At 38.7% G+C, this 23,051-nt stretch overlaps 2 protein-coding genes across 5 annotated transcripts in view; both read left to right on the top strand.

Annotated features, from left to right (window-relative positions):
* The window catches only part of LOC134789573 (uncharacterized), a 31,174-nt gene extending 22,858 nt beyond the window's left edge, over positions 1-8,316 (top strand). The window contains exons 6-12 of the mRNA XM_063760143.1: positions 4,202-4,400; positions 5,202-5,258; positions 5,876-6,013; positions 6,428-6,645; positions 7,161-7,352; positions 7,966-8,115; positions 8,224-8,316. Of these exons, the coding sequence (XP_063616213.1) occupies positions 4,202-4,400; positions 5,202-5,258; positions 5,876-6,013; positions 6,428-6,645; positions 7,161-7,352; positions 7,966-8,115; positions 8,224-8,280 (1,011 nt within the window). The 3' untranslated portion in view covers positions 8,281-8,316. The remainder of the gene's footprint in view (positions 1-4,201; positions 4,401-5,201; positions 5,259-5,875; positions 6,014-6,427; positions 6,646-7,160; positions 7,353-7,965; positions 8,116-8,223) is intronic.
* Positions 8,317-8,915: 599 nt separating this feature from the next.
* The window catches only part of LOC134789685 (ankyrin repeat and MYND domain-containing protein 1-like), a 59,137-nt gene continuing 45,001 nt past the window's right edge, over positions 8,916-23,051 (top strand). For 3 of the 4 annotated variants that reach the window (XM_063760284.1, XM_063760283.1, XM_063760286.1), the window contains exons 1-2: positions 8,916-9,160; positions 9,466-9,639. In XM_063760284.1, coding sequence (XP_063616354.1) covers positions 9,023-9,160; positions 9,466-9,639 — 312 coding nt within the window. In that variant the 5' untranslated portion in view covers positions 8,916-9,022. Of the gene's footprint in view, positions 9,240-9,465; positions 9,640-23,051 lie in introns of all 4 variants that reach the window. The other variant, XM_063760285.1, reaches the window with a different exon arrangement.

The raw sequence follows: 23,051 nt of genomic DNA, 5'->3' as shown, positions 1-23,051 counted from the left end.
TCTTCATATTTTTAATATTATTAAGACGGAGAATTATATTCATTAAATATTAATTATAATATTTCAAAGTCGTATCTTTAAGAAGTACGATATTTAACGTGAATTTTGTCTTTATTTTCGCGTTAATTCTATTGAATATTTTCTATGATACTTATTTATTGTAGCAAGATAGTTAGTGTAACTAACTGAATTCCAGTCAAAAGTAATTAATGCTTCGCTGTGACAGAAAAGGACAAAGCTATTCTATAAGATATCAGTGCTGCGTCATATTTAAATTCTATAAAACGCTTGAATATATAGGTGATATGTAAACACTAGAAAGTTGAAGACTATCCAAGTAAGCACGCGGAAAAAAAAGTTTTTGAAAGTTTTCTTTTGCAATTTCGCTGTCATTCTAGCGTTGCCATATTACCTAGGGTCTCCCCAGATATATCGACACGTATTCGGCAAAAGCCGATAGGAAAAAGCTTTATGTCCGCGCAACAAGAGCGAAAAAGCCGCCGACGCGTCGGCAGGCGCCGGCAGCTGCGAACCGAGCCGAACGACGACTTTTTCACTCTTATTGCGCAGCCATAAAGCTTTTTCCTATCGGATTTTGCCGATTACTCATCGACATATGTAGGCTAACCCTTACTTAAAAAAAAATAGTCAACAACAACGCGCTTGCCAAGAATCATAACCCTGTATCGAAAATTCAAACCGAATCCTGCCTGACGGTCTTTGTGAATTGCCGTAGAAACCACCTTAGACTTTACTAGACAATAAATCTTTGGCTTATACACGGCTATTCCGAGTTTTGTAATCGTTAGGTAAAGGCACACGTTTCAAAAGTCTTCCGGTCAAAATTGGCATCAAATTGTGCATACATAACGCCTCTATTCGACATGCTCAAATTCTAACCATATAAGAACATATTCAATATTTTTAAAACGTAACGAATTTGATGGGAGTTCTAAACTCGTTATGGGTCGTCCATTAATTACGTCACACGAATTTCTAGGTCTTTTTACCCTTTCCATGTGTGACAAGGAGGGGGCTCCTTGACGGAAAATCGAATTAAGTACCTGATTATTAATATTTTATCAAAATATTTTGACAAAAGATATATCAGTAATTCTACAACCCAAAACTGATCAGGGAAGAAAATTAAACCAATAAAAAACCGGCCAAGTACCAATCGGACTCGCGGACTCGGGTTCCGTACTATTAAGCAAAAAACGACGAAAAATCACGTTTGTTGTATGGAAGCCCGACATAAATATTTTATTTTGTTTTTAGTATTTGTTGTTATAGCGACAACAGAAATTACGGTTCTCAAGTTACAGCCTGGTGATAGACAGACAGACAGACGGACGGACGGATGGACAGACTGACAGCGGAGTCTTAGTAATAGGGTCCCGTTTTTACCCTTTGGGTACGGAACCCTGAATACGATTATCGTCCATAAATTTTATAAATTAGAATTCCATAAAATATATTTTCAGTTTATAGCTTCATATTAAATTACATTAGAATAGAATAGAATAGATTTATTCGTAAGCACAAACAATCGGAACAGTACATTACACAACAGAATTAAAAAAAAAATAGATCCTACCTATAAATACAGTATAAAACACCTATAAAGGCATCTATAAAATTTTCTTATTTAACTGTACAGCGAATAAAATAATTTTAATACATTTTCGGTTACTCATGAAGTTAAAGTGACGTCACAAAGTTTGTGACTCCCCCCTCTCCCTTGTCACAGCATGTCACATTTTCTTGACCCCCTCCCACCCCTAAACGTGTGATGTTATTAAAGGATGGCCCCTTAATGCGGAGATACTTGTTTACTTGGATATGTTTATACCGTTACGTTTTAATAAGAAAGAATATGGTTTGGCTAGGAGGCCCCTAGCCTAGTCGGTAGTGACCCTGCCTACGAAGCAGGAGGTCCCGGGTTCACAAATATTTGTTCCTGAGTTATGGATGTTTTCTATGTATATGTGTATATTATATATATCGTTGTCTAGTACCCACAACACAAGCCTTATTGAGCTTACTGTGGGACTAGGTTAGGGTTAGGGTTAGGTTAAAATTGTCCTATAATATTTATTTATTTATTTACTGAACTTGTCACAAATGGTTTCTTAAGCTAGTTTTTACACAAAACAAAAACACAAAATCTTTAAGGTTTTGTGCATGTCTAATAGAGGCAAACCGCCGTTGACTTTTCTTTGTAACTTGCATGTTTTAACTAGAGTTTACAAGTTTAGTGGGGGATCAGGGGGGGTAGATAGAATTAATCAATGTAATTTATCATGTAGTAGACGGTGGTTACCGGTCATTTTAAACAACTTGAATGTTATCACCTTTATTCGTAAAATGTTCAAGTAAACACGTGAATATAAATGGTTTTCAATAAAGAATTTTGTTTTATTTATAAGTTCACATTTTAGATAAGGTAAACGTAAGTGTACTCGACATACTAATGCCCAATAGATGACCCCTTGCTGTCACATCTATTGACAATGACTTAAGTTTCAAGATGACATGTACTGGGACCGTGTCGAGCACCAGTACGTTTACTTTTCCTATGTGCCTGAGACTTGCCTGAGACAACAAAGCAAATACAGTGAAACCTGGTTAATTGGCACCTGGATAAATGGAAAACCTCAATAATTGCAACCAAAGGTCCGGTCCCGGTCCCTTGAGACCAAAAGGCCTCTATAATTGAAAGTTTGGAACCTCTATAATTGCAATTTAGATTTTATTGCTTTTCGTAATTTTGCCTCTGTAATTGACCACATCGCAACTAAGACCTCTATAATTGACACTGTGCTAAAAAAATCCGTTATTTTAGCTCTTCTTATTACCTCTATTATTGAAACGAGACTTATTGATTACCTCTGTAATTGAAATAATGTAGTTGTATACAGCAGAAACAATATTTTAATAGCAATGATCATTTTATTTTAAATCTTCATCCAGAATTCAATTTATTTATTGGGTATCACAGCCAAGTAGGTAGGTAGGTGAAATAGTTTTGATTAAATCAAAACCAAAGTATGCTTTTTACATTCCAATAAAACTTTTTCTACAATTCAAGGGAATTTTTTAAACCCAAATGATTAATAAGAAATTAAAGTAGTAATTAATGTAGGTAGTATAAAAGTGCAAGTTATAGACCAGAAACCCAGAAAGTAAGCTTGTAAATCTACTTTCAATGGTTATTTGCACATCCATAAAAGAAATTTGTCAGAACGCAACCTCTATTAATGAAAACCTCTATAATTGACACAACGATTTTTTGAACCTCGTTAATTGGCACGACCTGCTTAAATGAAAAACCTGGTTAATTGACAAAAAATTGCCGGTCCCTTGAGATTGCAATTATCCAGGTTTTACTGTAATCTAAAATATTATCAATGTGACTAGATTGAAAACCGATTAATTTAATGACTAGTGGCTCTGTGAGCTGTAGACCTAGCCAACCCCCAATACCCCCATGTTATACGAAAATAATCGGCCAAGAGCATGTCGGGCCATGCTCAGTGTAGGGTTTCGTAGTTACCATTCTATCAAAATAGGCCAAACGGGGGCTATTAGTAAGTATCATAAGGGAGTACCTTTGCAACGCTTTGTACATTACGTCTTTTTACTAAGAAAAGAAGATTTTTTGCAATAACTCACAAACGACTAGACCGATCATGTTCGCTATAGTTTTCATTGAAAGAATTTATTAAGCTCTTGTTTCACAATTTTCTAGTACTAACGATCACGGAGCAAAGCCTCGGACATACTCGGACATACAGACAGACAGACAGACCTGGCAAAACTATAAGGCTTTCTAGGTGACTACGAAACCCTAAAAAGTGAAACCACAAAAAACTATACATTACACATATAATTATGGAACCTGATTTACCTGTTTACAAATTTCACGAGAATCGGTTGAGATATGCGACCTGTATAGGAAAATACCCCGACAGACAAACGAAAGCATTTTTTCCCAAGCTAAAACGGAGACCTTCGCTCCATTAGGTCAAAAATGAAAGGAAATACTTTTGTTATATCGTACACGTTAAACATTAACTGCACTGTGCATTATATGCAAACATAATAGAAATAAATGTTATTTAATCCAGCCACGTAGAGATACCCAAAGATATCTGCTATTGATAACATGATAAGGACAGCGCCGATACATCGATAACAGCGTCCACACTTCACGACAACATCATTAATAGGTACAACGCGTGTGAACAAACATATAAAAACAAAAAAGTTTAATAAAACGGAGGAAAATACCTGTGAGAAAGAAATAACGTTAAGTGATAAAGTAACAAAAGAGATGAATGAAATACGTGACACTGATTTAAATGATAAGGGATTTGACAATCCGGCGGCGACCGAAGGTAATTAGAATTAGGTAGAACTTATCAATAACAATTGTTAAGTATGTTGTTCATAAGCCTCTAGCCGCCCAAGTTCGAGAAAAATCGAGTGAAATTTGTATCGGTACTTAATGTATTAGTGAAATGGCTATGCCATTTTGAAAAAATCCATAAACTGAATCAGCAAAAAACTCTCGAATCTGTCAAAAAATTTCACAAGATTCGGTTGAGAAATGCATCCTATAGAGAGCAGCTGGATACACATACAAAAGCATTTTGCCCGAGCTTCGCGCTCGCACAATCAAAACTAGAACTGAGTGCGTTTTGTTTTAAAATCGAATACAAAACTACTCTGTTCCAACGCTCCGACGAAAATGGATTAAAGGTGAATTTCGTTACAGTTAAATAAGTAGTACAGTCGCCATCTGATATATCGGAGCGGCCAAGGTGCTCACAAATATCGGAACACGCCTCTATTGTCAGGGCGTTAGAGCGCGTGTTCAGATATTGTGAACACCTTGGCCGCTCCGATATATCTGATGGCGACTGTACCTACTAATAATAGGATCATGGGTTGGTAGCGGGATAAGTTCCTCACGTAGGGTAATATCATTTACCATTAGCTTTTCGGTGAAGGAAAACATCGTGAGGAAACCTGCATACATCTGCGAAGAAATTCAAAGGTGTATGTGAAGTCCCCAATCCGCATTGGGCCAGCGTGGGGACTATAGCCCAAGCCCTCTCGCCCTTGAGAGGAGGCCTGTGCCTAGCAGTGGGACGTATATAGGCTGAATTATTATTATTAAGTTTTTGATGTTTCAGATGACGGATCGAATTTGAGGCCAGATTTGGTCATCAGTGTACAGCCAAGACAAAACGGTAGGTACATTTATGTTGAGTTAGTGGGATGGTGTGGTGTAAGTGGGCCTTAGTGTCGGCTTAGATATTGTTAGCTAAAGTTGCAAACGTCTTAACTTCTTTGGAGGAGATAAGAGGTTTGCGACTTTAGCAAACGTTAATTAAATCGTTCGAGCGTTAAGAAGAGAAGTAAAATTGACTGGTTAAATTGATCAGTAACCCTACTCTTAATCCTCAGAGTCCCGCCTCGAGCTCCCGGTGTCAAAGTTAGTTTTTTCGGTCCCTTATTACTGAGGACTTGCTTTTGCAGTTCCTGTGATTTGTCTCCTTCGGTTTCACCACTTGATGGAGTTTATACATCATCATCATCATCATATCAGTCAGAGGACGTCAACTGCTGGAGATATATAGGTCTCCCCCAAAGAGTGCCACAGTGACCGGTCTTACGCCACCCGCATCCAGCGGACTCCCGCGACCTTTACCAGGTCATCAGTCCACCTTGGAGGGGTCTACCCACTCTGCGCCTTCCGGTACGTGGTCGCCACTCGAGAACCTTTCCGCCCCAATGGCCATCGGTTCTACGGGCAATGGGACAAGTGTCTAAACAGACACTCATACTTAAATCCCTTAATCCTCAGAGTCCCGCGCCGAGCTCCCGGTGTCCACGTTAGATTGGCGCTCCGCCCCTCGAGGCCAGTTCATCCCAGTCCATGGACTAGATTTTCTCATCGGTGTGTCCACGCTACAGATCCAACAGACGGTGGAGCTGGATGATTGTGAGTATAATGACTACTGACACTTCGTAAGCCTTATTGCAAATACATAAAGCCCATACATATTCAGTGAAGAGTCACGTCAAAGTGATATAATGCTGATCCTTTTCCGACTTACATAGGGTCTGTTGCACCAACCCGTCTGTATCCGTTAAAACGTTCGCAAAATTTTATTGTATTGGAATTTTCATAGGTGACTGCTGCGTTGAGTGGCGTTGATCACTCCGTCAATCGTGCTTGATGCAAATGACCGTCAGAAAAGGTCCTTTAAGTGTGGAAGATCTTCACCTAGTCCTAGTAACTTATAGTTATCTACTTATCTCAGCAACTAGGCTGATGCCAGAATTTTCAGTCTTAGCGAAATTTTGGACCGTCGATTCAACACGTTTGTGCAGCTGATTATTTTTCCCTTTACAGTAATTTCAAGAGTAGACTCCGAAAACCGCTACATAGTCCGAGTACCGAACGGCGAATCGCTATACCTGGCCAGCGAGGTGTCGAGCCAGACGCAACGATGTCTGTGCGGGTCTGGCCGTGCCTTCGTGATGCATCTCCATGACAACACGAGGCAGGAGGCGATGCAAATGCAGAGGCGGCTAGCTGCAGCCTCCTGCTGCTTCCCTTGCAGATTACAGGTAAATGATATAGACATTTCAGTTATTTTACAATATTAGGTATTTTACTTATTAACCAGGCAACGAAGCTTCGGAGTTTCGAGCTGGAAGGAGTAAATGGGCAATATTCCATATAAATCTTACTTTGCTTTTTGCACCATTCTTACATCTCCGTTTAGCCTTATGGTTGACTGGTAGAGAATGCCTTTAAATAGTGCGTTTCAATAGTGTTTAGCTTTAAGTTTATACAATACAAATGTATGTTAGTCTATAAGGTATTTGGAATATGGGCCTTGTTGCCTGATTTAAATTTCTAAATAAGTACTTAAATAAATAAGTAAATAAAATATAAAAATGAAGTCCACTATTTCAAATTTTTTTTGTGCAACTAAGTTTAAATAAATAAATAAATCCAAAATCGCCATACAGAAAGGGCTTTAGGAGACTGAGCCGTAAGCGGTTCAGGGTGATTCCATGCTCATGAAAATTTATTATTACACCTAATTACACTTTTTTTCTATTCTAAAAACTTTCAGTTTGCCCCTCGTATCTGTCTCCAGGAAATGAAAGTGATAACTCCCCCCGGAGACTACATTGGTCGCGTACAGCAGCAGTGCACGTGGGTGGTACCGTTCTACCTGGTGAGAGACGCCAACGACCAGGTCATATTCGCTGTTGAGGGACCGGCGGTCATGAGGCGGAGCGCGCTCATGCTTTCAGAGTTCAAGGTGATGTGGATTCAATGCTCTCATCTCATTTCATATTTTTATTTGATTCATGTATGTGTGGTGATTTAAACCTCGGTTGTGTGATGTACGGATCGGAAAAAAAAATTCTCGCCAATGACGCGCAATGCGTAATGTCTTCTCTTGCAATTTTTTTACATACCGAGGTTCTTGTTACGTTAAATCCTTCCTTGTAAGGTAAACGTACCTACTTAGTGCTCGACATGCTAATGCCCAATAGATTACACCTTGCTGTCACCTGCATTCACAATGACTTAGGTTTCAAGATGACATGTACTGGGACCACGTCGAGCACCAGTAGGTACGTTAACCTTACTTCAGGTCATAATCTGCCGTGCCATAAGGGCTATAAGGGCCCTTTCAAATTTAAAATACAAATACAAATACAAAATTCCTTATTACTTTTAAATACACGTGGCCATGGTTTAGGGGATGGAGCCGCCCGGTAAGCAAAAAATTGCCTGTGTTGGGAGGCACCGCTCTTCCCTAGGTTAACAACAAACTATTAAATATTTTATTTAAAACATAAACATGTACCTAAAAATATTATAAAATCAGTCATGAGATTACTTACCTACCGGTCTTTATTTTTCAGATAATGACAGGCGATGCGCTCCGAGAGGTTGGAAAGATCGCTCACGGCTGGGACCGCGAGTTAGTCAGCTTCACGACCACCCTCTCTATGCCGCACAACGCGGTCCAGCCGCGGCATAAGGCACTGCTGCTGGCGGCTTCGTTCCTGCTGGTACGTTCACACACACACACACACTTGTAGACTTTTTTAATATTTAATAATATTCAAAAGCTGTGTCCAGTATTTTTAAACATTAAAATTACCGTTTTCATGTTTCAGGAATACACATATTTTGAAAGAGCAAAATCGAGTTGTCTTCGGTGTAATTGTTTGTAACAGATTTTTTAAGGACATAATTATTATATTGTAAAATGGATTTTTTATACTGCTTCATATTATAAATACAAAATTCGGAATTTTATTTTTATTACATCCTAACAACTAAACTAACCTACAGTGATGTAGCTCAGAAGACTGTATTTAACCCATATTTAACCTTTCATATGTACGTGGTGGTCAAAACGAATGGGTTCAAATCTCGGTTGTGTTGTCGTATCTATAGAGCAGAAAAAGCGATCTCGAATCATTGCACAAAGATGACTAAAAATTCGGTCAGGATCTATTCTTTATCATTATCATACTCACGCAAGATTAAAGTTACTCTGCACTAGTGAGTATTATATTCTTTGCTCTTCACCGACTTTAACTTGACTTTTGCTTGACTTTGACGTGATAAAGAGCGCAAGCAAAGAGCATATAATCACCAAAGAGCATATAATCACTACGCTCTAAGCGCAAGTGCCTCAATAAACGTCACATTTATTTATTTTTAATTGTTTTGAATACAAAAGATACCTTTTCTAATTAAAAAGGTTTTGTACAAAGTTGACGATTAAACTCAAATAGGTAATTAAACTGCCCATCCTCCGTGTCACATTTGACTTTTGTCATATTTGTCAAAAGCAATTTTCGTGTCACTATATTATTTTGTATAACCATTGTATAACAATCTTTTAATTTTGTATAACTTTACTGAACTGGAAATGAATTACGTATAATACTGACAACAGTGGAAACGATGTTTGAGCCGCAATATTGCGAGCTGCCTGAAACGGTTAAGCGTGAGACGTTGCCTTACTATGAATACTACTTGGGTGAGAAGGATGAACAGGACAGAAGGCATGGTATTGGACAGAACTGCTGGACGGGTGCTGAGGTGAATATCATCAAAGCTCTTTCCCACTGACGTCCAGTTTTGCGGGAACAGTTTTTAATGGATCCCGCAAAAATCATAGGTATGTTCACAGACAGTAGTTCGCATCCTGTTTTTTGCGGTACAACAACGAATACTCACAGGTAGTTACCTACAAACTATTCTAAATTAAACTACCTAATGCTAGCGCTAACGCACAAACACATGCGCACAGAAAGAGAGGATTAAAAACCCATAGGTAATCCTTTGAAAATGGGATATTTTGCTTCCGTATTATCTATTACAGTTTCATCATTATAATATTGCAGTCCATCGACTGGCATTGTGGCCGTTTCCTCCGCGACACGATGCACGGGCCCGGCGAATACCGCTGCCGATATAAAGGCAAAGAGGGGCTGTTCCTCACATATGAGGGAAGATTGTACGTGAACCACATGCACGGGTACGGGGCCATGTCGTACCCGGCCGGGAAAGTTTACACTGTGAGTAACAACTACTATTGGCATCTTATTGAATGGTTTAACCCTTTGAACACCACGCTCAGTCACGCCTATCGTGTGCGGCGCGTCATCCCCCAATATCAACCTTCGTGAATTCCGTGTGCTGCGCGTCATCCCCCAATATCAACCTTCGTGAATTCTGTGTGCTGCGCGTCATCCCCCAATATCAACCTTCGTGAATTCCGTGTGCTGCGCGTCATCCCCCAATATCAACCTTCGTGAATTCTGTGTGCTGCGCGTCATCCCCCAATATCAACCTTCGTGAATTCCGTGTGCTGCGCGTCATCCCCCAATTGATATCAACCTTCGTGAATTCCGTGTGCTGCGCGTCATCCCCCAATTGATATCAACCTTCGTGAATTCCGACAATGCTCGTGTCAGAATTCACTAAGGCTGGGCTGACGTAACGGTGCTGTCTCGGTGATCTGGTGATGTCTTTGGCGTTCAACGATTTAAGAATGATCAGTTAAATGTGTCGACGACGGTACTTTCTGTTTTCTGTATTTTGGTACTTAGATAGGCTGCGCTCAAGTTCAAGGGGTTATTATCTAATTATAATAGGTACACGGTGTAACATGAGGAAACCGCGTATTCATTTAAACAGCGTATTCCTGATATCCTGATCATATTTAGAGCCAAAAAGGTCCTATAAACTTTTTTGAAATTCGCCTAGTTTCAGAGATAATATTAATTTGAAAAAAAAACAAGTTTTTATTGTTACATAGTGTAAAAGGCCTTTTTGATGGTGATGTTGCTGCTATGGGACGTAGTCTAAATATCCTTATTGATAGATGTCAAAAAGTGACAAGTAACACTTTGCAAAAAGTTGGTTTTACGAAAAAAAATGTAAAAATCAATTTTAAGTGACAAGTTCACCAATAACATTTATTTTTTATGTACAAATACATTCAAAAAATTGAAAAAACAAAACAAAAAAAATTTTTTTTTTGGCGAAATTGACCTAAACTCATTAAATTTTTTCTTTCTTTTAATCTCAGAAATGCGTGGTTAATATTATTCGGTTTCCTCATGTTACACCGTGTATATCTGCGTTTACGTTGGAGTTTCGGTATCAGATAGTGTCCGACAACATGATTTATATCTAATCTACTGAATTTGTTAATCTTACTTAGGCCCACTTGCACCATTCTACTAACCCGAGGATAACCGGTTAAACCTGGAGTTACCATGGTTACCAGTACAATTTGACATTAGGTTATTAGGTTTAACCGCTTAACCACGCCCATACAACCATTTCCAGTCGCCGTTACGACGCGGTGTTGACACATCTTGTGTCGACACCGTCTGTTTCGGTCACAATTCCAGTCGCAGAGTCGTCGCCGTGTCGACACAGTTACCAGAAATGGGGAAGGGTTGACACATGACACAAAGTGACATAAAGTGTGGTCGCCGTGTGCACACATTGTTTCGGGTTTGCGACTACTTTATGCCAAAATCATTCGTTAATTCGTTCATTTTGTTCCTGTCAAATGGAAACTGTCAGATGGAAAAATACTTAAATAAAAATAAGTGACATTAATACGCCATCTCTAAAACGGATTACAAGACGTAATTATATATTGTTTGCATTTATATTACAATAGGACTTAAATTATTATGGGGAATTAAACTTCTCGAGTGATTTGATAAACTAAGTGTAATATAATCAACGCGCCACCACATTGTTTTAGTTTAGCCGGAAATGAAATTGTTTACTTCTCAGTGCCTGTGTTCATAACTATATTATTTGAAGCATTTTTAGTACTTCGATGCGTATACTATACTTAAATAACAGAAATAGAGTCTGGCTACTGAAATATTACACAAATGTTTGGCGGGAAATTCAAAAAATCTTGGGCTGGTCACACTTTGTGTAGTAGGAATTATAGTTTTGATACTAGAAAATATTTTTTATTTCTGTGCACATGTAAGGTACCTAAGGATATAAGTTAAATATACGTTGACGTGCACTCAAAGTCAGCTCACATAATTTCTACCACTATGTAAAGTACAGTTAACGATAAACACATATGTTAACACTTTCTCACCATATACCATTGTAACAAGGCGAAAAATGAAATGTAGTGTAAATAAGATCTAGCTCGATAATACCGTAATATTAATCCATCACCAAAAAAATACATAAGTACTATGCCAAATATGCTAAAAGCTAAGTATCAAAATATTTATAGAGCACCAACCTCCGAATTTGTTTACATTTCTTTAGGAGTTGTAAACATTGCAGTTTTTCGTTATACAACGCTACACGTCGACTTCGCACATTGTCGTAATTATTTACGAGCTTAAATAATACTTTGCGAACCTCACTCAGTATAGACATTATTAATATTATTTAAAATAAACCCCTTATAAACCGCTAACAATTTGAATGAATGACATAAATTGACAACTGACTTTTAGCTTTTTTTTGAAATCATAGACAATTGGTGATACAACAACGAAATATCTGTCAACAATTTTTGGCTAGCCAGACTCTAACGCTTTACATACTACGAAACTTGTTAATTATGATGTATAAATATGGTTTAAGGCTGAGAAATATTGCAGTCACAAAGTAGTTGCAATGTTTCGACTTTGTGTCGACTCTGTGTTGACACATGACACGCGCTGTCAAAAGTAATAACAAAGTTACTGGTACGTTACTGGATTTGCAAAATGGCTCCTTGTGTTGATTTGTTTTCAGATATTCTCAAAGTGTAAAAATGCCGTGGTCAGAGATGGGCATTAATCGATTAACTGTTTATTCGACTAATTAATGGAATAAAAAAAGTTAATTCTCAAATTTTAATCGCGATTAGTTTAGTCGACCTAACATAGATTGAAATTGAATTAATCTGAATATTAATCGAATAAATGATCGATTAAATCTCGATTGAAAGTTGACAGGGGGCCATTTTTGTACGTAAAAATAATAGAAATGTCTTGCATGCAGATGGTAGCAAAACACTTTGTCATAAAAGTCGAGATGGGTGTCGATATATAGGTTTTAGGGAGTGCCGATTTCGAAAATAATGTCCATTTTGGAATCCGAAATGGCGGCCATGCACTGTGTCATAAAAGTCGTCATGGATGTCGTTTTATACGTTTTAGGGGGCCCCAATTTTGAAAATGATGACCATTTTGGAATCCAACCATGCACTATGCCATAAAAGTCGTCATGGGTGTCGTTTTATAGGTTTTAGGGGGCGCAGATTTCGAAAATGATGACCATTTTGGATTCCAAGATGGCGGCCATGCACTATGTCATAAAAGTCGTCATGGATGTCGTTTTATAGGTTTTAGGGGGCCCCGATTTAGAAAATGATGACCATTTTGAAATCCAAAATGGCGGCCATGCACTATGTCATAAAAGTCGTCATGGGTGTCGTTTTATAGGTTTTGGGGGGCGCAGATTTAGAAAATGATAACCATTTTGGATTCCAAAATGGCGGCCATGCACTATGTCATAAAAGTCGTCATGGGTGTCGTTTTATAGGTTTTAGGGGGCGCAGATTTCGAAAATGATGACCATTTTGGATTCCAAGATGGCGGCCATGCACTATGTCATAAAAGTCGTCATGTATGTCGTTTTATAGGTTTTAGGGGGCCCCGCTTTCGAAAATGATGATCATTTTGGAATCCAAAATGGCGGCCATGCACTATGTCATAAAAGTCGTCATGGGTGTCGTTTTGTAGGTTTTGGGGGGCGCAGATTTCGAAAATGATAACATTTTCAATTTAAAAATGGCGGCAATGCACTATGTCATAAAAGTCGTCATGGATATTGTAGCGGAGCTCCCTGAGCACGCAATGGTTAAATAAGAACACTATTTAGGTATATTAGAATTATAATATTAAAGAACGTACATCTCAATGTAAACAACTAGATCGAGTGACAATATAATGTCAAGCAGACAAAAATTAGAACATAGGCGAAATACAAAATTCAAATAAAATTATCATAGACATACTTACATCATCATGAGCCAGTACAAAACTAGTTCATGAATATAAGTATATACACATTACATTGAAATCTAATTTTAACAGATATCGTTTTATAGGTTTTAGGGGGCGCAGATTTCGAAAATGATAACATTTTCAATTTCATAATGGCGGCAATGCACTATGTCATAAAAGTCGTCATGGATATCGTTTTATAGGTTTTAGGGGGCGCAGATTTCGAAAATGTTGACTATTTTGGATTCCACTTTTATAACAAAATACGTAGCCGCCATCTTGGATTATAAAATGATCATCGTTTTCGAATTCTGCACTCCCTAAAACCTATAATTCGACATCCGTGACGACGCAAGTTATCTTTATTTTCAGATCTAACAAATTGCTACAGAATACAAAGGACAAAAAAGAAGCGAGTAGGTAATGAAACAAGCAAAAATACAGATGATTCGTCGACGCAATTGGGTGATTCTTAAATTGTGTCCAGATTTTTTTTGTCATAAAAGTTTATATTTTTCACATATTACTCTCACAAGTTCCGTGACATTTCGACCTTGTAATTTTTTAAGTAAATGTTTTTGTTTATCTATGAGGATCTCACTAGAATAGTATAATCAAGGTATGTTTATATTTGATGAATGAAATAGTAACGCAAAAAAAAAATATATGTGTGTCTTATATTCCTGCCGAAGACTTTTATTTTACCTTTTCCTTCTACACAAGTTTGGCCAAGTAATAAGAATTTAGGGCTCTCAATTTTATTTTGACTTCTACAACAGTAAAGCTACGAGGCCATGTTTGGTATCGTTTTCGTATAAATTCGCAGTACCAAATTTAGTTAAGGTATCACATTGACACCATTCCGAAGTAAAAACATATAAACTTATTAAAATACTTTCTTTTAAACTCCTCTTCACGCTTAAACTGCTGAACAGTTTTAATTTAAATTTGGTACACATATATTTTGAGTCCCGAGACAGGATATAATAAGTTATCTCAAAAATCATCCTTTAAAGGTATGAAATGAGGTGTAGGGGGAATTCAGAATTGACTTCTTGAAGTTAATACTGTTTAAGTTTAGGTTTGAAGTCATGTTTTTTCATCATTTTTAACTAAATCAAAGATGTAGACCATCCCAAATTTCATATAAATCGGTTCAGCGGTTATTGATTTCCCGTACAAATTTCCACGCCACTTTTCACACCTTCAAAAGATGATTTTGGTTATAAGATCTATCCTATGTCCTGTTCCGGGACGCAAACTATTTCTATACCAAATTTCAACGAAATCGGTTCAGCGGTTAAGCGTCAAGAAGAGTTTCAAAAAAACCGGCCAAGTGCGAGTCGGACTCGCGTATTAAGGGTTCCGTACATTAAGTCCGACTCGCGCTTGACTGCACATTTCTAATAGGTTTTCCTGTCATCTATAGGTAAAGAACTATTTTGTGTATTCAGACGGACATACATACAGACACACGAGTGATCCTATAAGGGTTCCGTTTTTTCCTTTTGAGGTACGGAACCCTAAAAAGATTTATTTTTATTTTGTGGAATGGTGTCAATGTGATATCTTAAATGGATTCAGCACCCCAGATTTATACGAAAACGATACCAAACACGGCCTAGCACCTTCACTGATATAGATATATCAAGATAAAATTGAGAGCCCTAAATAAACTTTTAAGAGCGGATATCTCAAAAACTATTCAACATATCGAAAAAATTGATTGAATAAACTTGTAACAAATTAAATTAAGTTTCATTTTGTATAAGTGGCCATGTCGCTGAGATGCATAGTTTCCGAGATATAATCGAAAAACGGGAAAATGGGACCTTCAAAGCCCCCTCTCACCCCCCCGCTCAAGGGCTACGGCCGGTGGTAGAAGAGCCGGCCGCAAAATTTCTAACCGACTTGATACCACGATGAAATGCACAATGGTTTCCCAGAAAAGTTATGCTAAGTCCGAATTCGATAGTCTGCCACGGCGGAACTTGCCGAAAGTACGAAAAAGAAGGCCACTTCCGGTGCGAAAAAAGGGGCTGATTTAACCCATCTGATACCGAGATAGTAGTTATGGCAGCAGTTAGAAATTTACATGTAGACACAGAAAAGCGAAGTCTGCCACTATTTTTTTTGCCGGAAGTGCTTGGCAGACGCTCTCAAAGGTGACCATCGGGACCCCTAAATTAACCCATCTGATACCACCATGAAACCAATGCCAGTCGGTAGGTATGAACTCTCATGTCAGGAATATATAAGTCTGCCACGGCTTTTCCTGCCGAAACACCATGGCAGACGAGATTATGTAAGCAAGGTCGCCATCGGTTAGCCTACACTAACCCATCTGATACCACCATGAAACCAATTCCATTCGGTAGGTATGAACCCCCATTTTAGGAATATATAAGTCTGCCAAGGTTTTTCCTGCCGAAACACCTTGGCAGACGAGATTATAAGCAAGATGACCATCGGTTACCGTACACTAACCCATCTGATACCGCCATGAAACCAATTCCAGTCGGTAGGTATGAACCCTCATTTCATGAATATATAAGTCTGCCAAGGCTTTTCCTGCCGAAACACCTTGGCAGACGAGATTATGTTAGCAAGGTGTACATCAGTTACCCTACATTAACCCATCTGATACCTCCATGAAACCAATTCCAGTCGGTAGGTATGAACCCTCATTTCGGAAATTTTTAAGTCTGCCAAGGCCTTTCCTGCCGAAACTCCTTGACAGACGAGATTATGTAAGCAACATCCGCATCCGTGGGACCGGTATACGTGATTACTGTAGGCTTATTTATTACTTTATGCTTTTACATATTTGTATATTATTATGTTATTAATGAAATATATTTATAATTTATTAAACCTATACCTAATACATTGGGAATTCATTACCTGCTTACGGCAGTAGTAGGGAGTAGTGGGTGAGTTCTGGCTCACTTAGCCAGGCCAACAGTCCCTCCCCCTTTTTTTCCCTTGTTGAGGCCTTGCAACCTTACCTTGAACCCAACCTAATGTCATTGTAGCTCGAATCTAACCTAATCTATTTTTATTGCTTTTAGAAAATATTCTAATAACAATTATCTACTTTTGCAAAGTTAAATGTTGAATTCTTTATTTCGCAAAATGGAATTTTAATGTGACTATAATGTATGTGCAATCTACTTAGAAACTGGGTTTAGAAATATAAAAACACACATTTTATATAGGATAATAAGTTTATTCAAGTAATATTCTGAACATATGAGATATAGTAACATCATTACTTATTCTGTGTACAGTGGAGAAAACATGCAAGTTGACATTTTTCGTTTTAAAATAAAGATAAACTAAACAGTATTTGCCACAAACCGATTTAAAAAAATCTTTGCAGTTGTTGATTACAATACCATATCTTAAGGCCCCAGTACACAATGGGCCATCGCCGGCCATTCCAAGGGACGCATTTATGCGTTAGAGGGAGCAAATGATATTGCTATCTCATTCTACCGCATGGCTGCGTCCCTTGGAGTGGCCGACAATGGCCCATTGTGTACTGGGGCCTTTACAATTTCTCTCCATGAACATTTTATGATACCCAACCAACCTTCCGGTTTTCGCCCGAATGAATTAAAATATTCACCAACACCATTGACATCAATATAAATGGCTATCCGATGTCAGCCAGGTTTAAAATCCGGATCTAAATTGATAATAAGCAATTTAAACAGGTGAACAGGTAGCTGAACAAACATTGGCATTTTGTTGGCTGCAAATACATTCGATTCCACGCCTATATTCATTTTACTCATATAGTGTTACACAGAACTCATTTGCTGTCAAGAATTACCGACAATTGTCGTGTTTCTTGTGACAAAAGATCTAGAAGAATTGTAGGTAATTCTTGACAGGTAATGAGTTATATGTCGGAATTTCGTGACAATTGCAGTGTTTCTGTGACAATTGTCATAAACTTAGCAAGAGAAATATCTGTTTTTTTTCCGATATCATAAAGTTTTTTTTTAATAATACAATGATGGTGGCAAACAGGAATACGGCCCGCCCGATGGTAAGCGGTAACCGTAGTTCATGGATGCCTGTGACGTCAGCAACAGTGATTTTACAATTCGTCGCACCTGTCACGTTGGTGAAACAGGGGCCAGGAGTTAAGTCAAAAGCTAGTAAACAGTAATCACCTGCATAGTCCTCTCTAACTTTCAGGCAGTTTTATTAACTTCTTATGGTATCAATGTGGAGTATAAATAGTCTACTATACATATATCCAAAAAACTTTAACGTTTACGTTTTTAAATACAGGGTGACCTTAGCCATTGGACAAACCCTGAAATCCCACATAGGGTTACTTCTCAGAAATGCTCTAACGGTAATTTCTTTTTAATTAGAACAAAAGATAAAACATTAAATTATCAAACAAAAGTTAATTCCAATAATCGACAACAAAAAGAAACATACTGTATTAATCATTGGCAGTGCTTTTGACAATTTGTTTGAAAATGTGCGGCAATGATGACATTTGTCAAAAGTCAGAATCTTATTATTGTCATAAATAAAAAAGATAATCAAAACGGTCGAAGAAAGTTTTAATTAATTTAATTTAATTTAATAATTTAATAATTAATAATTAATCTTATTTAAAGCTGCAACACGACTGATTAATTGACATGATTGTTCTCCCAGAAGGAGGTTCGTGGGGTGTTAGACTTTGGTACAATCGTATAGAGGGCGGTCTCGTGACTTCAGAAAATTCCGACTTTTGGCCTACCGCTTCCGGTCAGAAAAATGTTCGACGGCCCGGCCAAACGGTGGGAGGTAGGTGGGGGGTGCTCGACCAAATGTCATAGAGGGACCCTGGCAGTTTTTGACGCCGCCATTTTTTGTCAAAATGGCTGACTTTTTTTTTAATTTTTTCAAGTTTGTCCTAGCGCGCTGAAATTTTGGTCACGGAATCTCGGGGTCCTCTAGATTAGTATGGGAAAAAAAATTTTCGAAAAAATCCAAGATGGCGGAAAAAATGGCCCCTTTTATTTTGTATGGCAACTTTTAAACGGTGCGAGATAGGTGGGGGGTGCTCGACCAAATGTCATAGAGGGCCCAGAGACAAAATAAACTGCATTTAAAAATTTTCAAACGGGCCGACGTTTTTATTTTTATTTTTTCAAGTTGGTCCGAGCGCGCTGAGATTTGGCATGGCGAGAGATAGAAGCCTCTAGATTCCTATGAAAAAAAAAAAATTTTGGAAAAAATCCAAGATGGCGGAAATAATGGCCATTTTAATTTTGTATGGCAACTTTTAAACGGTGCGAGGTAGGTGGGGGGTGCTCGACCAAATGTCATAGAGGGCCCCGAAACAAAGCAAACTGCATTTAAAAAATTTCAAAATGGCCGACTTTTTTTTTTAATTTTTCAAGTTGGTCCGAGTGCGCTGAGATTTGGCATGCGGCGAGCTAGGGGGCCCAGCATTACCATGTAAAAAAATTTTTTGGAAAAATCCAAAATGGCGGGCGACAAGGGCAAAATTCAAATTTCCAAGTAGGTTAAGCGAGCCCGAAGGGCGAGCTTCAGGCCGGGAGGCCGAAGGCCGACCCCGCGTAGGGCCGTCAGGCCCGGAGCTTCACCCCGAATATCCAAGCGTGCCCCACCCCCAGTAATTTTGGGCGAGGCCGAAGGCCGAGCTGCGGGAATGACGAACAAAGCAAAATCCTATACAAAAAGTGTGTTAAGCGAGCCCGAAGGGCGAGCTTCAGGCCGGGAGGCCGAAGACCGACCCCGGCGGAGGGCCGAAGGCCCGGAGCCTCCACCCCGACTCCCAAAACGCGAGGCCGAAGGCCGAGCTGCGTGAATGCAGTTCCCCCAAGCGTTCTACAAAGTCAACTGTCTTGATAAGCGAAGCCGGCGGGCCGAAGGCCCGACGGCGAAGCGTCGAGGCTCGCGAAGGCCGAAGGCCGAGCTCCGCGTAGGGCCGAAGGCCCGAAGCGTCACACGAGAGGGGGAAGTTGGCCTACGGCCTTCGGCCTTCGGCCCGCCGTTTCGCTTGTCTAAGACACTTTTCCTATTGGGTCGTGTTTAAGCTCCAACTTCCCGCTTAAGCCCCGAAGCAAAACCAACCCTCCCAACTGTTTTAATAAGCGAAGCGGCGGGCCGAAGGCCCGACGCTGAGCTTCGAAACCCAGCGAAGGACGAAGGCCGAGCTCCGCGTAGGGCCGAAGGCCCGGAGCGTCCCTTACGAGTTCCCAAGCACGCGAGGCCAGGCCGAGCTGCGGGAATGTAGTGCTTTCACGCGGATCTTTTCGTCCTAGCAAAAGTACAACTTTATTTCTTTTTCCCTTTGGAAAACAAACTACTACTACTACTACTACAACAAAAACAACAGCACCAACAACAAACTACAAGAAGACCGCGGGGACCTCGGGCCCCGCGCACAGGGCAAAATCTAGTCATACTATTTATTACCTCAGGAGCTACTAACACATACAGGTTGCTCCAAAGTAAAAAAATCGTAATTTGTTATGATACTTTGTATACTGGTTCTAAATACCATTGACGTGTAAAATTGTATTGATTTTATGAATAAATTATTGAATATTGAATATAAATACCCTAATGCATGGACACCCTGTATATCAACTTGAAAGAAAATGTTCAATATTTCTTTATAGTGCGACTCCTTAGCTCGATTTAGTATGGAGGTAGAGTCTGGCTAATAAAAGATGAACCTGCAAAAATGCGGTCCTGGTCTGACCCATCCTAAATCCTGTCCCATCCGGCAGAAAGCACGAAACTTGGCATGCAAACTTCAAACTTCAACATTTATTCAGCAAATAGGCCGCAAGGGCACTATTACACGCCGCTAAAGAAATTTTCACTTCAAAAAAGTCGGTTATTTTAATCAGTGCCAGGGGGTGTTAAAACAGTATCAATAAGATATCTTTAATTTGTAATTTTTAGCGAGTTTTAGCGGTGGGCAAAGTAATCCGGTGATTTGGCATCCATACCAACATTGCCCACCACCAAAAACGGATTAGGGTTATCACTTTCATCTAATTTACCCAACTTCGCATGTAAAATAAGGTTATGTTTGTACACTAAAGTAAGTTTATAAATATATACTGTATTTAATTTGTCTTATTATCCTTTACTTAGATGTTTTATCCCGTTAACTAATGAAAAACACAGCAAAAATCATATTTTTGGCCATTAAACTATTGTAACAGATTTTCTCAAAAGTGACAACCCTAGCCTTTGTAAAATGCTTAGGCGAGCCTTATATGGAAATGAGCAAAAACGGGTAGGCAACATTGCCCAGCAAATTTATTTAAAAGTTTTTACACTTATCGCTAAGTTATTAACAGGGAATGGTAGGATTGCCCAAAACCAGTGATCCTTAGACATCATCATCATACGAGCTGTATTTGAATACCAAATTGACGTGGGCAATGTTGGCGAAAACTCCGGATATCTTTGCCCACCCTCTAAAACGCAAAAAAATGGGTAAAAACACGATAAAAATATGTTTTCTTCAAATAAACTGATGCGTTTGATCACAATGGACGTGCTGAGCAAAAAAAGTAATTACGATTTGTTTTTTTTTTTGAGAAATTCGTGTTTTTTTTTAAATGCGGGCAAAGTTGGTGATAATGACCGGTACCTACTCTTCGAAGGCCACAAAAATATATGACATGCTCTTATGGTTCTACAAATAAGATCGTGTCAGATATTTTTGCGGCCTTCGTTGTGTGTTGTGTAACATAAATTGCAGGTGACTGTATATTAGGAATAATTATTTTATTTAGTTTCAACGAAAGTTTCAAGTTTAGTACGAAAATACTTCAGATATACAATATGCACAAAATGTAGACCTAATCGAAATAAAACATTGCTTTTTATAGTAATTTTTTTTAAAAAACATTCGATATATAGGTATACATAACAATAACCAGGCCACAGCGGTATTGGCCTGTAAGCTTTATCTCGGTCTCCAAAGCCGCAAAAACTCGCTAGTACTTCGTGCTGGTCTAGCCGTTATTTTTTCTTGAAGATTTTCAGAGAACAGCACGTACACGCATTATACATATAGACGGAACGAACGGCATAATCATAATCATTTATTCGTCGCAATCCATGGTATTACAGATCTAGGTACAAGACTTTCAGGTATTACTTATACAAATTACATAACGCTTCCTGTTAATAGGCAATATTTTAAGATAAAAGTTCTATAATATATTACAAGATTACAATTGTCATCAAAATTAATTGACGTACAGAAGTCAAATACGTTTTTAAAATGACGCAAAATGAAAATTAATCCCAATCAGTAAAGGATGAGTCTTTAAACTTTTTTCATTTTAAGCGAGTTTTGATTTGAAGGAACATAATACTTAAATTCGACTGTAATCGTATTGTTTTAAGATAGTTTACTGAGGTTTTCAACCATTATGACCCGTATATAACAGCAAATCAAATTTAAAGGAGACGCGAGCTGATATTTATGTACCCTATTTTTTGAAATACAATTTATCTACTGGTATACTTTCTCGTGTGCGTATATGATTTAATGTCAAATCAAGCTGTCATTTTTATTTGAAGAATTATACGTGTGCTCCGGTGCAGCCCCAGCGGGCATCTGACTTGAAGAAGAATTTTGAGTGATGTCGTCAATGTATGGAAATTGTTCGAAGGTTTACATTTGAGATTGAATTTCTGTGTTGTCTTTGTGAGTAAAAATATAAATCTTGAATTGTCTAGCTTTCAAAATCACACAATAATTCAATTACTGTCAAAGACAAAATTGTTTTGCTTCTTTCTCAAACGGAACTCCATATTTTGATATTTTGATACTTTTAGTGTCGATTTGTAGAGAATAACAGCAAATTAAAAATATAATGGCATGAAGAGTCGGTACACGGTTTCTTCGTGAACAAATTTACGTGTAATATTAATAATTATAATATAATATATATTATAGTGGTTTTCCGGGTCAAGGTCCGGGTCCGAGTCCGGGTCCGAGTCTGAGTCCGAGTCCGGGTCCGAATCCGTGTCCGAGTCCGTGTCCGGGTCCGAGTCCGAGTCCGGTTCCGAGTCCGGTTCCGAGTCCGGGTCCGAGTCCGAGTCCGGGTCCTAGTCCGAGTCCGTGTCCGAGTCCGAGTCTGGGTCCGAGTTCGATTCCAAGTCCGGGTCCGAGTCCGGGTCCGAACCGGATCCGGGTATGAGTCCGGTTCTGGGTCCGAGTCCGGGTCGCAGTCCAAGTCAAAATCGAAATTAGAAATCACCAAACGTGTACTATGCGTCGTTGAAGAGTTTTGTTCTGGTCATCATCAGCAGTTCCACTTCATCAAATGCGACAGTTTTTAATGTAAATGCTTGATTTTATGATGAAAATACAAAAAAAATCTATCCTTATGCCTTTAATATTTGAGGAGTTCCCT

Source organism: Cydia splendana, chromosome 4 (genome assembly GCF_910591565.1).
Source record: "Cydia splendana chromosome 4, ilCydSple1.2, whole genome shotgun sequence".
NCBI lineage: Eukaryota > Metazoa > Arthropoda > Insecta > Lepidoptera > Tortricidae > Cydia > Cydia splendana.
This window is presented reverse-complemented; position numbering and strand designations above follow the sequence as displayed.